Here is a 17,732-nt window from a genome sequence, read left to right as displayed (position 1 = left end):
TGAGAGAAGGAGATACTTTAATCTGATTGATCTTCATGTCATTAGGTTTGAATCTGATCAGTTGCATGACAATCTGACAGTATCCAGTTTTGGGAGAAAGACAGGATATACAGCCAGTGAATGAATGAATGAATGAATATATTACATGCCTACCTGACCACTGATTATTTGGGTCAGCTTCAGGAAGAGTAATGCCTATTTAGAATAGGACACTGTAGCTGTCTACATCCTGCCTGATCTTGGAACCTAAGCAGGACCAGCCTTGGTTAGTACCTGGATGGGAGACCACCAATGTATACCAGGTGATGTAGGCTATATTTCAGAGGAAGAAACTGGGAGAACCATATCCTTGCCTAAGGAAACCCTATGAAAAATTCATGGGGTTGCCATAAGTTGACAGGTGATTTGAACGTGCCCACACACACAGAGTTGCAAACAACTTGTGGTAGGGATAAAATACAGTAACCAAAAGAAAAAAATGGTTCCCTGAATTCTCCCTTTCAGTAAAAGTTCAGTGTAGTCATACCATTGATGGTGTAGGCCTTCTCAGAATCCTTAGTAGGCTGAGAATAACAAAGTGTCAATATAATCTGTAGAATGTGGAACCAACCAGTATGTCTTCCTACAAGAAGTTGGAGCAGATGTTAGAGAGAGAAAAATGTAATGAGTGTGGAATAAGAAGACACTCAACTAGGTGCAGAGGGAGGTTGAGGTGATGATGGCCTAACAGCAAGAAGTAGAAATGGGATCCTCACCAGTCCCCCTCTGCTGCTTTAAAGAGCAGCCATTATGATCACTCTTCAGTGCTGGTTCTTCTTCTTCCCATGAAAATGCTTGTGGACACACACAGAAACACCTGTCTCTGTCTGCACCTTCCCTATCATGGGATCCCCTCTTGCACACTGCTAAGAGAATGCAGAGGGGGAGGTAGTATGGAGCTTATTCTTTTGAATGCCTGTTAAAGGGTGCATCTACACTGTATAAATAATGCAGTTTGACACCACTTTAACTACCATGGCTCCATCCAACACAATCCTGGGATTTTTAATTTTGTGAGATACTCTTTGGCAGAAAAAGCTGCCAAACTGTAAAACTACACATCCCAAGCCTGTAAAACTACACATCCCAAGATCCCATGGAATGGAGCTACAGCCCTGAAAATAGTGTCAAAACACATTATTTCTACAGTGTAGATGCACCCTTCAACAGGCATGGACTGAGAAAATGGTCTGCAGCAAGTTGTTTTCCCCTGTCCCTCTTCTCACACTGCCTTTGATCCACCAGGCATTCAAAACAATGGTTGTACTTTTCATTGTCCCTCTTTGCTGGACCAAAAGCACTGTGAAAAGGGGTACAGGGGGAAACATAGGTGATTGACCCAGTCCTCTTGCCCATCGTTCCTTTGATCCAACAGACATTCAAAACAATAGAACTACTCTTCATTGCTCTCTCTTCTTTCTTGGAGGCTAGCAATGTGTGTGTGTGTGTGTGTGTGTTAGAGGAGCAACTGCTGTTGTGTAACTTGTTCTCTTTTGTTCCTTTTTCTATGGCAGGACCTGTTAGGCAGGGTAGACGGTGGGTAGTGGCCCAGTTTTCCTGGCATCTTAGGAGTTTTTCTTTCCCCAGAACCACCTATTTATTTATTAATTAAAATATTTATTTCCTATCATATAACCTGAGTTCTCAGTTCTCAGAGCTAGCCTCCAGGGCCATCAGCAATTCCACTGCTGCCTCTGCATCTAGCTGGTGTCTTCTTATTCCAAACTCATTAAAAAAAAATGTAAAACCATTGTAAATGTTAAACATTAAATGACAATACAAGGGGAAGCTAGCTCTGACCCTGTGCAGAAGCCTGCAAGTGGTGAATCTAGTGGTGTTCCATATTGCAGAGGCTGTCCTGAGGAAAATCTTGAAAAGGAAAGACATGAAAACTACTTAATATCCTGTAAGAATGTTTAGACAGTTATTTGCACAGCACACTGAAAGGTCTCTGTTGCATGATTTGTTCCACTTCTGAATTCTCTTGATTAGGATGGAATGTTGAGAGAAATTGAATATACATTTCAGTCAACAGTTGGCATGCATTGGCATGATAGATCAATTTAAGTACATATTTAAGTTTCATGTCTGCAAATAAACATAATGTTTGTCATAAATGATCAGAGTTCTTCAGTTATATTGTCCCAGTAATTCTTAATAAGAGCAAAAGTGTTGTAGTGGCTGACTGCGACTCTGGAGATCAGCGTTCAGTTTCCTGTTCAGTCATGGAAATGCACTGGTTGACCTTTGGCCGGATACACACTCTCAGCCCCAGAAAACCCTGTGATAGGGTCACTTTAGGCTTGCCATGAGCCAGAAATGACTTAAAGGTGCACAACAGCAACAGTTCCTAATGACAGCCCTGTAAAGCAGGCTACTCACCCTTGATGTCCAATTTATATCTCATGGCCTTGATCAAAATGCTGCACCAAATCCCAATGATTAGTTTAGGCAGAGAGCCAGAGGTTTAATATGTGTGTGTGCTTATTATTGCACAGCTTGGAAAGTCACTTTGAAAATAATTAGAATTCCAAGCCCTTGAAAGTACTTAGTTACTTTTATAGTCTTTTTTAAAATCTAGGGCTTTACTTTCTTGTTATTCAGAAATATATAATATAGTTGTCTGTCTGTCTGTCTGTCTGTAAAAACAGAATGCTACAAGCCACTGGCCTGTGGTGCAAAATGTACCAAAGCACAGAGGTTATATAGTCCTTTTAACTGTAAAAGGGCTAAAGTTCTATTTTAAAAAAAGAGTTCTTATCCCGCATTATATTGGAATTGTAATATAACTTAGTGATTGCAAAAAGGAATTAGTTACCTTTAATGTGCTATTTGTGGCATGCCATTGCCAAGCCCTGGTTTAAAACCTGTTGAAAATTCAGGTCAGGAGTCGTAGCCTTGTATATGGTATAAAATGCATCACTGATGAGGAAGGCAGACTGTGACAATAAAACATTTTTTAAAACACCTTGTTCTCACCAAGCAAGAGGTTGTCATTCGTCTTTCCATTCCATTTGTGGACAGCATTTCTAACCTTAATTGCTGAGTACAGCTGGGAAATTACTAGTTGTCCACCCCTCGCAGAGCTTTAAAAGTTACTTTTTTGATGACATTTCTCAACTTTCCCCCAGCCAGCCAGCATAGCCAATGCTTTTCTTTAAAGTTTGGATTAAATTGGAAGTACCACTCCACTGCCACTTCTCTTCCTTCAAGGTGGAGAAAAATTTAACTCCTTCTCCATGATCCCAGAGCCCATCTCAGCCCCCCTTTCCTTTCTCTAACCTTTCATTTTTTAAAGCTTGGTTCCCTTTACTTCAAATTGACACAACTTTTTTTTAAAAAGTTGGCATCAATGTTTTTGATACTTTTCTCCCCCTTCATGCTCCTCAGTACATTCTGTTTTAAACAAAACACTCAGCAAAATAGCTCCCTTGATGTATAGGGTTAGTCATCCAAGTTACTAGCAGAAACCTTGGCCAGGAAGGCAGCAGGCAGGAAAAGTCGTCATGCCATAAACTGTTTCTCTTTTAAGATTCCCCCACCTGCTTTTTAAGGAGCCAGGTGTTCACATTAGTAATACCAGCTATTTTTTTGATGAAGGTATATAAACTGTTTTAGTGGGGGGAGGCATACTAAAAAATGATCTACATTTTGCTCAGTTCTTTAGCGGAGATGAAGAGCTAAAAGAAATGAGCCTTAGAAGAAATTTATGAAAAATACCTAAATGTTTCCATCTCACCCTTCCTCTTCGATGTGCCGTTATCTCAAAATTGATCATGCTAATATTTAATCAGCCAGTCATTCGAATGCCATGGAACATGTAAGAAATTTATTGGTGACATGAGGAAGGTGTGAATAATCAAACTGCAAATCTTTGCTCTAATGCAAAAACAGCAACACAATCCCCCTTCAGCTAATTTTAGAAATCTTTGATGGATTTCCTAACAAGAGACTCTGATGGAAAATGCATTAATCTTAATGGTGGGAATCCTACCCTGTTCATTCTTCACTTCCATTTTTTTCTCCACTGCCTTTTATTCCTGTACTAGCTAAATGTCTGTCAGTAGGACACGCTGTGAAGCATTGGAGAAGACAAACTAAATGTGAAGGACTGGAGAAAGCAAAAGGAGGTTGAGATAGGCTCTGCAGTCATGGATGTTTTCCCCTCATTTCAGGGGTGCAGTGATGGCAGTGGAATAGTGCATTCAGACTGTTTTTGTTTCAAAGTCCAAATTTTAAAGGTGCTTTTAAAGACATGGGATATGTCTTGGGGATGTGGTTCAAGTTCAAAAACCCAGAGGAGACTCCGTCTGTCTGTCTCTCCTGCCCATCTGCCTATGTATTTTATTTGTATTTTCCTTGGAGCCGAGACTCAGGAACAGCTTACACTGGCACTTACTACTACTCTATTGACTCTGGAGCCACCAGCTGCCACTTTTAAGGGAGAGCCATAGCTGAAGTTTCATTGCTATCTCCCTTAGAACTAGTGGGTCTCTCTTAGATTTGCTGGAATTCAATTTTTCAGAGCTTTAGCTATTTTCCCCAGGTATCCAATGAATGGCATCAGATGTGTTTTTAAGATGATGGGAGGAACAGTCCAGTATTAAAATCAAAATGCATTCAAATGAGATGCCAGGTGAGAAGGTACCTTTTGTGATTATTATGGAATGATAGAGTAACTAGGTGATGGGTGGAAAACATGTGACTCATGAGACATATTATTATTTTGTACCTCCAAGTTGACACCATATTGTTATGTCCATCTAATGTGCCTCCAAGTTGACTCCTAGGTTTATTCAGAAGAGGTACACCTTTTCCTTCCTCTTAGGCTGAGAGAATGTGACTTCCTCAAAGTTACCCAGTGGACAGCTATGGCTGATTAGGGATTCAAATTCTGATCTCTTGGCATCCTAGTCCAACACTCAAACCACTGCACCATGTTGGTTTTCTCTTCAAGCCATATCCAATCCCAAAGGCAAAGCTAGGTGACAATGCCAGACTGGGCAAAGTTTTTGCAGGCAAATTCTGGCATAGCCCTAAGACATCATCATCAACAAAAGCAAACAACAAAAACTTGAGAAACAGTTTTTGGGGGCTTTTGTTGTTGTTGTTGCTTTCTGGAAGTCCCTTTTTGGACAAGAGCCTGTGGTCATGCTGCTGATAGAAGGATTTTGGATGTCGTACAGTAATCTAGAAAACAAATAGATATAAAAAGGAATAATTATTGATCTTTGCTCATTTATATTTGCTTTCTTTCTTTATTTCCCCTGTTGGTGCTTAGGGTGAAAGTGTCATTGTACCAGCTGGAAAATGCTGCCCGGAATGTACTCAGAAATCCTGCTCCATATCTGGGAGAGCATATGAGGTAACTCTTTGATTAAAATATACAAGAACCAACTTGACATGAGCTGTGTGACACATATCTGTACTATTCTTGCACTTGAGGTCTTTGCCAGAGGTAATAATTTCTGTGGTGGGTTTTATTTCTTTCCAAATTAATTGCTTTCCCTCCTTCATCCTGGGAAGCCTAATGAACTAAAAGGGATTAGGCACAGAAAGGAATGTGCTGGCAAGAGGTAACTCAGTTCACAAGTATAGATAAGACTGTTACTGTTAACATATTTTGTAAAGTGGTGGGCGAGGAATTGGGGAAGAGGAATAACAGGCATTCTTGGTGAAGGTTAGTGCTCTATAATCAAGAAGACATGCATAATATTATAACAGAGGTGGGGAACATGGGACCCTCCCAGGCACTGTCAGGTTGTAATTCCCAACAGATCAGGTTAAATAGTTCCTCACTTCCAATTTTATCTTTAGAACCACCTTGTGTGGCTAAACAGGTTGGAGTGGAAGGGACTCAGTGCAAGATTTTCAGTTGAGTTTCATATCTAGATGAGGGTTTGAATCTTGTTCTTCATGGCTACAGGCCTCTACTTCATGTTAACATTGATAGTTAAAATAAACTGAATATATATCCATAAACTCATCCATTCACAGTGATTTGAACAGAGCCAATGTTATACTACATATACATCCTAGCCACAAGTAGATTCTCATGCCCACTTTATTAAATCTCTGTTCTGGTCCTTATCCCAAACCCTACAGCAGGAGAAGAATTTCTTCCACTATTCCTGTTTACCTTTCGTATTGGCTTGATGCTGATCCTGTCTACCAACTTTGTCCACTGTCTACTCTTTATGACTATCATTAAAACTGAATTTGTCAAATCATCAGCTTACACATATGCTTTACTTTTCTATTCACACACACATACACAGCCAGACACCTATACAACACATCCATTCGTATATGTGTCTGTCTGCAGGTGCTTCACTCCATGCACCTGACAAAGAAGACTGTGTGTACATCTACACTGTAGAAATAATGCATTTTGACACCACTTTAAGTGCTGTAATCCCATCCTGGAATCCTGGGATTTATAGTTTGAAAGACCTTTAGGCTTCTCTGTCAAAGAGTGCTGGTGCCACACAAAACTACAGATTTCAAGATTTTGTAGGATAGAGCCATGGCAATTAAAGTGGTGTCAAAGTGCATTATTTCTACAGCTTCACTACAAACATCTTTCTCTTGGCTAATCTTAGAGGTGCTACAAGACCCCTTCATTTATAAACTGAATAATTAGAATATAACCTCCTTTGTGTTGGCAGCATGGAGAGCAGTGGAAGAAAGACTCCTGCACAACCTGTATTTGTGACAGAGGAGAGATCAAGTGCTTGAGAGAAAACTGCACCCTATTGACCTGCCAGGAGGTAATGCCTGACCTTAGAACAATGGGATAATCCTTTGGGATCTTGGGAACAGGCTTTTCTTTCTATTGCTGCGTACTCTGAATTATTGCATTCCTAGGGAGAGAACAAAGTGCAGCCCTCTGGAAAATGCTGTGAGGAGTGTGTACCTTCCAAAGGGAGCTGTGTCCATAATGGCACCATCAGGTACAACAACGAGATGTGGAATACTACTCACTGCGAGTTCTGTATATGTGATGGAGGTCAGGTCACTTGCTGGAATGCAGAGTGTCTCCAAGTGAGGTGTTCCCTGGTAAGTATATGATTACATTTTGAACTGTCTTAAGTACTACGTTTTATTTATGTATTTATAGTATGATTTCTGGGTGGCCTTTTCTGTGAAAGTTTTCAGGTAGCTAACAAAGCCTCCAGGTAGCTAAGAAAGCCAACAAAGTAACTTCTCAGGCAAATGGGGTATTATTGTGTCTTAATCATTTAATCGTTGTCATTATTATTTTGCAAAGAGGAGGAGAAGGCTGTTGACAAACAGTGAACTGTTTGGAAGATCATGCAAGTATACTTCAGTTAATGAAATAGGTGTCTTTCTGAGCATTAATTCTTTAACTGAAAATTTGGCACCAGAGGGGGGAAAAAATATGAGGGATACATTCCCACACCACAAAAAGGGAGAGTAGTTGAACAGATTTCAGCAAGTTTTTTTTATTCAAAACATAACAATATGTACATATAAATTGAAGCAACTAGGAAACGTCAGCTTTACATAAGTAGAAAATCATTTTGACCATTTTAGAGGCCACTAGAAGGTTTCTTCCAAAATGCATCCAGATATGACCTTTCTTTTACCACTATCACTTTTCTTATGATTTCTGTTTTGGTGGCCAAACCTATATATCTGTCCTCATTCTTTTTGGAAAGAGCTCATCCTGCATCAAAACACTTTTTATGGTTCAAAGAGATGTTCCAACACGTAATTCTGATGCTTTCCTATGTGAGCTAGCAGCACACAGCAGTAACATCTGCTCCTGAACCCCAGGATATTGGCCTCATCTTCGTACAACACTTCCTTCTCTAGCCCCACTGTGGGGGGGAAACTCACACAGTATAAATTACACGAAACAAGAGACATTTCACAAACGTGTAAAGGCTGATGACTCTGATGTTGGTTAAGACCATGGATCCACTCTTGATCTTAGTGTAAAAGATCTGTCCAAAGTGCTGAACCAGTTCTGGGAGCAGGGTAAAACACCTTTGATAACTAAAGTTTGGGCTAAAACTGGGAGTAAATTCCCCACCCCACTGAAATAGGAACCATCAGCTTTCATTGCAAATATACATTTTTTAACCCAGGTTTTAGAATTCAGCAGTTTGGGTGTAGAATTTGGGTTAAATTGCTATATATAGGCCTGTTACAGACTGCCAAAATAAAGCTGCTTCGGGTCTCTTTGGAGGTATGCTATTTAAATGATGCATGGGTCCTAAGAGTCCGGAGGTCGCGCCAAAGCCACACTCCATTCCTAAGCACTGGAGTGCAGCTTTGGTGCAGCTTCCGGATTCTTAGGGTGTATGCATCATTTAAACAGCATACCTCCAAAGAGACCCGAAGCAGCTTTATTTTGGCAGTCGGTAACAGGCCATAAATATTTTTGAGACTAGCATGCCCAGTGCTGCTTATTACCAGTGATGTATTCTAACTTAGTGGCCTCAGAGTTGATATCTGTGTTTTTCCACGAAGCAAGTAGAATATCTCTGCATTAAAACCTCCCAACTTTTCAAGCTCCCTCTGTATCTAGGACAGCTGCATCAGTAAACCAGAGCTAAATCGAAGCCTAGTCGCAGTGGGTTTCATCCTTGGTTGGGGAAGAATTAATTTTTCTGGTCACATACTCTCTTTAAACTGTAATGAGGCCACAGACTTGGCATCAATCCCTGATGGGTTAAGCAGGTGTAGGATTAGCAGACAGGAGTTGGGGAACTAGAAGTAGAGCGTGAGATGCTATGCTCTAGCAGCAAGCCAGTGTGGATTAATCTGCTGCCAAGCATTGAACTGCCATCCTCAAGAGATTGTTTGTAAGTTTTCAGGCAAATGGGGTATTATTGTGTCTTGATCATTTAATCATCATCGGTACTATTTTGCAAAGAGGAGGAGAAGGTTGTTGACAAATAGTGAACTGTTAGGAAGATCCTGCAGTCCTTTGTACTGTCATTGCAACTCTTGCTACACTGAGAGAGGCATTTGGGAGATCTTTTTAAAGAGACTGGGTCACTGTGGATGTTAAAATCTTTTTCTGAAGACAGTGGAATTTCTATTTCTTGCAGGCTTGTGCTTAATATATCTGTTCCCTGCAGTGAATAGCCAGAGTGATAACAGAGTAGCAGTCAGGGTGGTCAGAAAAGAGTCATCTGATGGCATCCTTTGTTTGAAGGGCTCTACAATCCAAATCCAAATCCAGCTTTTAAAAAAAAATAATCATGAGTAGAGGAAGTAGGAAATTTGAAGATTTCTATCAAAGGCACCAAACTTTGTCTCATTTTAGGTTTTGAAGCTAAGCAGGAACAGCTCTGATTAGTACTTGGATGGAAGATTGTCAAAAAATACTAGGTACTGTAGGCTATATTTTGGAGGACGGAACTGAAAGAACCATCTCTGAGTATTTCTTACCTAAGAAAACCTTGGAATTTCATGGGGTTGCCATAAATTGACAAGTGACTTGAAGGGACAGGGCACATATGCACACACACCTGTCAGAGTTTTCATGGCAAGATTTGTTCAGACAGGATTTGCAATTGCTTTCTTCTGACACACAGAGAGTATAATAATAATAATATTAATAAAAATTTTATTTATATTTTCCTGCCTCTCCCAGGTGGATCAAGGTGGGATTACAACCTAGTATAAATATACAATTACAAATCTGGTCAAGTGAAATATAAAAACATATAACAATTAAACAGTTTAACAATTAAAAAACACATTATCGAAAGCGACAGTGGGAGTAATGTATTCTGATCCTAATCAAAAAGATGGATCTATGTATCTCATACAGAGTCAAGTGGGTATGCTCATCAGAAGAGATCCATCTTAACTGCCCTCTTGAAAGTCTCCAAGGAGGTAGTAAGACGGATCTCTTACAGGAAATTGTTCCATAATCTAGGAGCAGCTACTGTGAAGTTTCTTAGGGAAGTTGAAGTCATTTTTGATTCCAGCAAGTTCTTCCCCGATATTCTGAGAGTGCGGGGTGGATTATGTAGGGAGAGGAGTTCCCATAAGTAATTCGGGCCTAAGCCATGTAGGGCTTTAAAGGAAGCAGATTGGCAGCCAGTGAAGATCTTTTAAAAATGGTGTTATATGATCAAACCTTGAAGAACCGGTGATCAATCTGGCTGCCATGTTTTGAACTAATTGAAGCTTCTGAACTTGGTACAAGGATAGCCCCATGTAGAGCACATTACAGAAATCAAGACAAGAGGTTACCAGAGTATGTACTACTTCAAGGTCCTTTCGGTCGAGGTAGGGATGCAGTTGGCGTATCAACCGAAGTTGGTACCAAGCACTCCTGGCTATCACATCTATTTGAGACGACAACTGTAGGGATGTATCCAGGAGTACTCCCAAACTACAGACTTCATCCTTTAGGGGAAGTGTGACCCCGTCCAGGACTGGTTGACAGATTTCCCTGCCCAGACCTGAGGTTCCTATCACAAGTACTTCTGTTTTCTCTGGATTCAACCTGAGTTTGTTTTCTCTCATCCAGCCCATTACTGACTCAAGGCAGGCATTCAGGGGGGAGATGCCATCCTTAGTCTTGCCCATTGTCTTGCCTGGGTTTCCCTGTATGATTTGCCCATTGTCATCCAATGGGTTTCCCTGGTTCAAATCCTGATCTCCCAGAATCCGAGTCCAACATTCAAACTACTGCACCATACTGTCTCTCTAAAATTGAAAATGAAAATGTCCCGGAGGGTGGGATTAGTACAGAACAAGTGTTTTTTCCTTTTATTTTTAGGACATAGTGTTACCACAGGAATTGCATGAGAAGACTGTGTACACTGTTGACGTGACTTTCTTTTCAGTTGTTCCAGACCTGCCCCTCCTATCACATTGTAAGCTGGGCATTGAAAAGTAAGACAGTTATCTTCAATGATACTCCCCAGCCTGGAATCTTGGCAGAGAAGGCACTTTTATTTGGCAAAGATTGCCTTGCCCCATGCCTATTTGTCCTTCCTTTTTAAATGTAGTGTGTACTTATGCATGCTTGGCTAGGTAAAAGCAGAAGCCTGGAATGTTAAGAGCATGCACTGTGACAAAGGCTCTTTCATTGCCACAAAAGTTTTTAAATACATGTTTCCACAGTTAACCTACATTTTTGGGGACTGTATTCTCCAACCATGCTGCCTGGGGATGATAGAGGTTGTAGTCTTTAATATCAGGAGGGCACCAGGTTGGATGAGGGTGTTCTTGAAATATTCTCTCCAGAAATTGTCAACATTGACTATAGATTCTCCTATATAAAAGATGGATAGCATGTTGCTTTCTGTAAAGCCATGTTAACTTACTTGGGGTTTTGTTTAGCTCTTTTTTATATTCATGCCACAAGTGAGATATTTTGTGCAACTTTCGAAGTTTTCTCCTATATCCACTCTCATGAGTTGCAGCATTATTTCTTTAACATTAAGTAAAGCCATGCAGCAATCATAGTTGCCATGTGCAGATCAGAGTTCAGAAGTTAGTGTAGACTATGTAAATCCATGCATGCACATATTTAGATGTGTTATTTTCATAGTATAAACTCATACCTGGCAGAAAGCCCAACTGAAATCAGTTCAACTTGTTGCTGAGTAGACTTGTACAAGATTAGGCTAAGTAATGAGAGCATTTGCTCTCAGTCCATTACTTTGCCACAATGGTGCTAATGTTTAAGCTGCTCTGTAGCTTCAGAGTAGAATTCTCTACTCTATAAAGGATCATCTATATACCTTAAGATATCGGTATATCTTAAGATACCTGAATACCCTCAGTATGATACAACTCCTTTGCTGCTGCATTTCTACTAGGTGCTTGTTTGTTTCTAGGAACAATTCTAAATGCTGGTTAAGACCTATGAAGACATATATAGTTTATATCTAGGCTATCTGGCAGATTTTGGCACGTTACAGACCGCCTGAAAGTGGCGGTCTGCCGCTGCCTCCATTTCCACTGCCAGGAAGCCTCAGCCTCCAAACGGGGAGGCTTCCCGGCAGCGGAAAAAGAAGCCACAAAAAGCGGCTTCTTTTCGCGCCGCACTTGCGATGCACGAGTGCGCAAATGGCGCACTCATGACGTCGCAAGGCAAGGGGGAAGTGTCCAGCATGTAAAAATGGCCATGCCCATGTGTATAGGGCGCTGCCATTTTTACGCCCTCGTCACGTGCTAGGGGTGAGGCCGGTATGGACGCTAGGTCCTCGGCCAACCTAGCACATGACGGGGGTGGCACAAAGGCCCGTGTGGAACGGGCCTGTCTCTCCCTTTATGAGCCTGCCTGAGCCCTGAGATTCTCAGTAGAGAATCTTCTCTTGGTCTCACCATCTTCACAGGTACAGCTGGTGGAGTCATGAAATAGGACCTTCTCAGTGGCTGCCCCTAATCTCTGCAAATCCCTTTGTAGGGAGACTAGAATGGCAGATTGAACTCAGTTCAACTTGCTATTCAGTAGATTTGGGCTCATTAACTTCAGTATCAGGAGAAACTGGGTTTTTTTTTTTAACTGTTCTAAAGATTGTAAATTGCAGATTTTATCTGTGCTTAATTTTTCAAGTTTTTGTTTATTTTATTTTATTGCTTTGTCATTTGCTGTTTTAGGTGGTGGTGTTTTCTAACATTTGTCTTCCACACCATATTACATATTTTACACACACACACACACACTTACTTTGAGGCCCACCCTTGGGAATGACTTTTACAAGGTGGGAGAAAAATATGTAAAATAAACCAAGCAACCAAAAAATAGCATGCATATGTGGAAATGTAACACCTTTCAAGGATCTGTGGGTGCATTTATAACATATATTTGGATATATGGGTATATCTGTGTCCCAAACAACATGCAGTTATAGAAGTTTTAGGCTATTTATTTAGTTATTTTAATTTATATCCCACTTCCTTCTCATATGGAATCCAAAGTGGCACCTTCAGGTCACCAACTTGGGAAAGGTTGGTCCACATCTTAGAAATGTTACTTTTTTGGATTACAGCTGTCAGAATCCCCCAGCCAGATGTTGGTTGCAGAGTTCTGGGAACTGTAGACCAAAAACGTAGTATTTGTAAGAATCTAGTTGTTGGGACTTGGACCAAAGCACTGTAAATTCAAGGACCTGTTTACTTCTGAAGGTCAGGGGTCAATCATGAGCATTCCTCTCTGTGTAAGGATATCTGTATGACTAAAAAGCACTACATAGTTGTACCCCCTCCAGAAGAAAATTCTGATGGAAATGTGATATGTACTGATTCTCATAGCTGTACAAACTGGATTCTATCTGTGAAACTGTATCCACATGGCTCTTGTCTTGAGCCAGTCTAGTGTCAGAATTATGGCCCTTCAAGTGAAGTTGGTGGGGTTTAATTTTACCTCCATAATGGTATTTAAACACACATATCTTTTGGAAAAGAACAAAGAGCGATGGAATGGGCTGTAGGAATGATAAAGGGAAATAGAATCCCAAAGACTGCATTCTGATGTGAAAAATGGCTAGCCTCCCACTATCTTCTTCTGCCAGTATCATTTGGGGGGAAATGCTAATTCTCAATAATCTTTCTGTGGCTGCCCCTTTTCTCCACAGGATGAAGAATTAGTTCATTTAGAAGGCAAGTGCTGTCCAGAATGTATTTCAAGAGGTCGGCCCTGTGTTTATAAAAAGCATACCAAAGATGTAAGTAGCCAGATAATTTGTAGCATGTAAAACTTAATGGTAGATAAACATAGAAGTAGATACTCTTCTAAAAGGGAATGCTAGCATAAAAGCACAAGCTATATAACTTAGCCTATGTAAGTACACACCATGTCAGAGGTTGGAAAAGTTATTTGTTTGGACTACATCTCACAGAATCCCCCAGCCCACATGGCCACTGTTCTCATGCTGACAAATTTTGGGAATTATAGTCCAGTGTTTCCATCTTCTTTGCACATCATGCAAATATAGACGCTCTTTTGGACTGAACACTGATTTCTGCACTGAATAGAATATGTGCTTTCTTGCTTTTCCTCCTTTTTTATTTTTTAAAGCAAGTCTCTAGCCCTTAAGCTACAGAAAGCAGAGAAATACAGGTACACTGACTGACACTTAAAAATAAGAGGAGCAGATGAAGAGGACATCTGGTTTCCAGGTATTGCAGGTTCAACATACTGGGTACCTTTTGCCCTTTACAGCAACTAGGTAGAGCAGAGTGCAATCTTATGTGTACTTACATGGGAGTAACAGAGTGTGTAAACATGCATAGGCTGCACAGAACTCAATAGAAGGCATCATATGCTTAGCTAGTCCTTATCTACTCCGTGGGCTTCCCTGTATTTTGGGAATCTGCTTCTTGCTCATGCTAGTGGTGCCTCCAGCGTTCTGGGCCTATGGACATGTTTGGAAATATGAGAAACTGTGACAGGTGTGTGCCACTTCAAAATGGTTGCCTTGGGGCAATTGCTCATCACAAAATAATTGCTATAGTGGTCTGGTTAGTCATCAAAGTCAAGAAAGGACATATTAAGCAAACATTTGGTCTGAGTTTCAAAACATTTGAGCAACCTATTGTGGAAGGAGGCACTTCACATGGCGGGGCAGTATGATAAGCCTTTGTGGGCACCATGTACCATCAGATGCGAAGTTGCTGGCTCTAATGTTTAAAGTGTGTTGGAAACCTATTAATCTCTCCCCCCGCTCACTCCAGGTAGCTAGCTATTGCCTGAAAGCTTAGCAGATATTTTTTTGGAACTACCACTGTCAGAATGCTCAAGGAATCCACTCTTAGCATTATGTGTTTGCTTACTTTTGTGAGCTGTGAGAAATTTCATGGGTCTTCCTTTCTTGTTTAGTTTTCTCTGGATGAATGAACACTAGAAACTTGTCCAGGTGTCCACTCCTCATACATTTTCCTTCCTGTGAAATGGGGGATTGGGAATGTGGTCAATGATCCTATCCTCCCTCAAATTCCCAAAAGTCCACTCCCACCACCCTCCATGTGTTGGGGATGGGAATGGGAGATGTGATCTACATGTGTTTACTCCCTTCAAATTTCAGAACATGTACAAATAGATTTCCTGCTTCAGCCCATTCCCAAGGAGGACAATCTGGCTGGGTTGTTGGGAATGCTAGAGAGGAGGCAGAGCAGCTAAGCACATCTCAATTCTCTGCACTCCTTCACTGGGGAGCCCCTCTGAAATTTTTGCTTCATTTACAGATCTACAATGGATGTAGACCCTGATAGAATCATTTGTTCTCTTAAGTCATCTAGAGTAGTGGTTTTTATTTTTTGGTCTTCCAGATTTTTGGACTAAATCTCCCAGAATTCTTGACTGTTGGTCTGGCTGACTGGGGCTTATGGGAGCTGAAGTTCAAAACACCTTAAGGACCAAATTAAGAGATCGTTGATTGAAAGATGCCTTGCTGCTAATGCCACATACTCCACTCAGCAGTCATTCAGAGCTAGGCATACCATTTAATATGCACCTGCTATGTGGTGTGTTGTTTCATCGGAACTTCAACATGTTCCAACGATTCTTAGGCTTCGGTGCATATTAAAAGCATCTTTATTTGAGCAAGTATTTCCTATGTTGTCCAACTCAACATCTATTTCTTGGACTTGACAAAGAACTTGTGTTTGTCTTCACTGAGTTGGTGTATTGTATATATTATAAATTTTATTGATGTATACTGCTTTGAAATTTTAGGATATAAGCAGTATAGTAGTGTCTACTGGGATTTGGTACCAGGACCCCACATTGATACCAAAATCTATGGATGCTGTAGTCTCATTGTATACAGTGGCATAGTAAAATGGTATCTCACGTATAAAATGGCAAAATCCAAATTTGCTTTTTGGAATGTATTTTGGGGGTGGATGTTTCCTAGTCCTGGATGGTGGAATCCATGGATGTAGAATCCGTGGATACAGAGGGCTGACTGTATATCAATATTTGCAATTAAACAAACAAGTAGATAGCTGCAGAGTGTACTTGAGGCAAATGAATTCTTTAGCAGGCAGTGCTGCTGCACAACCTGCATCAAGTTCAGTTGCACCTCCAAAGCTGCTTTAGTTTTGGGAACCTCCCATTTCTCTCTCTTTCCTTACCCCAGCATGTCCGGCTGGTCTTGTCCAAAATGAAAAACTAGCCATTTCTAACATCAGTTCGTGGAGAGCTTGTGCTTGAGCTTTCTACTCTTTCTGATAAGTTGCCTATTTGGCTGCAAGGAGCTGAAAGCTGTTACATGCTTTTGTCAATTTTCCTGGCTGCACAAAAAGAAAAATCACGGGACACTAATACACCAGAGCCAAGCTAGCCAAACATGCAATAATATACACTATATGAGCAAAATGTCCAAAGGTTGTCTCCTATCCATGAGCTATTGATCCAGTCATGAGGTACAGTGGCCACAGAGAAGGGTGGAAGATGCAGGACCAGGGAGGTTTGCATCAGAAAGGCACAGCTCAAAGACTTCAAAATTATTTTGAAAAGCTTTCCCTTGATTGCTGGCCTTATTAGAATGGGATTGCCTTAATCAATATTTTTATGGCTCCCTTCCTCCCAGACATTTGCTCTTTTATTATAATTTGGAGGACTACCCTTATTCTAGCAAATGAATGATGATATTGCCTACTGCATTTGTACAACTGAATGGCTCCTAACAGCATAATCGATACAAGCAAGGGAAAGAGATCAATTTTGTCTGAACTGTAACATCTGAGCCTGCATCAAAGCATTCAGAGGCAAGTTGGGCTGTTCCCTTGTCAAGGCTACAAGACAAGGCCAATTTAGCCATTTGTCAAGATGGGCTTGTGAAGTATTCTCCTGTAAGGGAAGGACTGTTCTGAAACTGTAATATCCATAAATAGGCTGAGATCCCAAATCATCAAGTATAGTATAAATGTTTCTTAGGTGGACCTAAGCTACAGTGCTCCTCTAACCACTTCCAGGATTGTCTCATTGTAGTTGCTCCCCTCACCCCCCACAGTCACCATGGCTGGTGAAGAGCTGGGAAGGATTAGGGAAGCATCTGGCTATGATATTTTGCTGGATGTTGTATTCAGTTCATTTCTGGCTGTGTCTCTGATCCTTCTTGCTCTCCACCAGCCCTTTAGAAGGTATCAGTGCTCAGATTCATCAAGTCATACCTCCCTTTAGGTGGTTTTATGTATTTCTCCACTTCAAAATGTGGAAGTAAATTCTGCTTAGTTGTGGGACCCTCCTATTCATTCTGGTGAGGGCCCCCCAGTCATCTCTGCATGGAAATCCTGGCCTGGTATTACCACAGACTTCTCCGGAACTGGCCGGTACAGTAGTAGTTGCAGTGCTATCTCTACAAGCCAAGATTGCAAAAATTGAACACCAGGTTCAAATCCTCACTCAGCCTTAATGATCATTTGTGTGATGAGGGAGAGTGAGAAATATATTTTAGCTCCCATACTAATCCATCTCACAGGATTTGGCTGATGCCCTACTTTGTGCTCCATCAGTGGGAGCAATATACTGTGTGAAGACTTGGGAGAGAGTCTTCTCTGCTTTGGCACACCACTTGTGAAATGTCTTTGTCTGCTGCATTCTGGAGCTAAGTGGAAACAATGGCTTTTTTATGAAAGCCTACTGTAATTGATTTATTCCAAAATGTACATGCCAATGGTTTTAAACTGTTCTAACCCTGTTTTACCTGTTAAATTGTTTAATGTGCTTTTAGTCTGTTGAAATT

General features: G+C 40.9%; 1 protein-coding gene across 3 annotated transcripts in view; it reads left to right on the top strand.

Annotated features, from left to right (window-relative positions):
• The window catches only part of FRAS1 (Fraser extracellular matrix complex subunit 1), a 318,860-nt gene that overhangs the window by 137,014 nt on the left and 164,114 nt on the right, over positions 1-17,732 (top strand). For all 3 annotated transcript variants that reach the window (XM_089526272.1, XM_089526273.1, XM_089526271.1), the window contains exons 7-10: positions 5,321-5,404; positions 6,708-6,809; positions 6,907-7,098; positions 13,620-13,709. In XM_089526272.1, coding sequence (XP_089382398.1) covers positions 5,321-5,404; positions 6,708-6,809; positions 6,907-7,098; positions 13,620-13,709 — 468 coding nt within the window. The remainder of the gene's footprint in view (positions 1-5,320; positions 5,405-6,707; positions 6,810-6,906; positions 7,099-13,619; positions 13,710-17,732) is intronic.

The sequence above is a fragment of the Sceloporus occidentalis genome, unplaced genomic scaffold (genome assembly GCF_023333645.1).
Source record: "Sceloporus occidentalis isolate IW3139 unplaced genomic scaffold, rSceOcc1.0.p SCAF_5, whole genome shotgun sequence".
NCBI classification, from domain to species: Eukaryota; Metazoa; Chordata; class Lepidosauria; order Squamata; family Phrynosomatidae; genus Sceloporus; species Sceloporus occidentalis.
The sequence above is the reverse complement of the archived record's forward strand: the minus strand, read 5'-3'. Positions and strand labels throughout refer to the sequence as shown.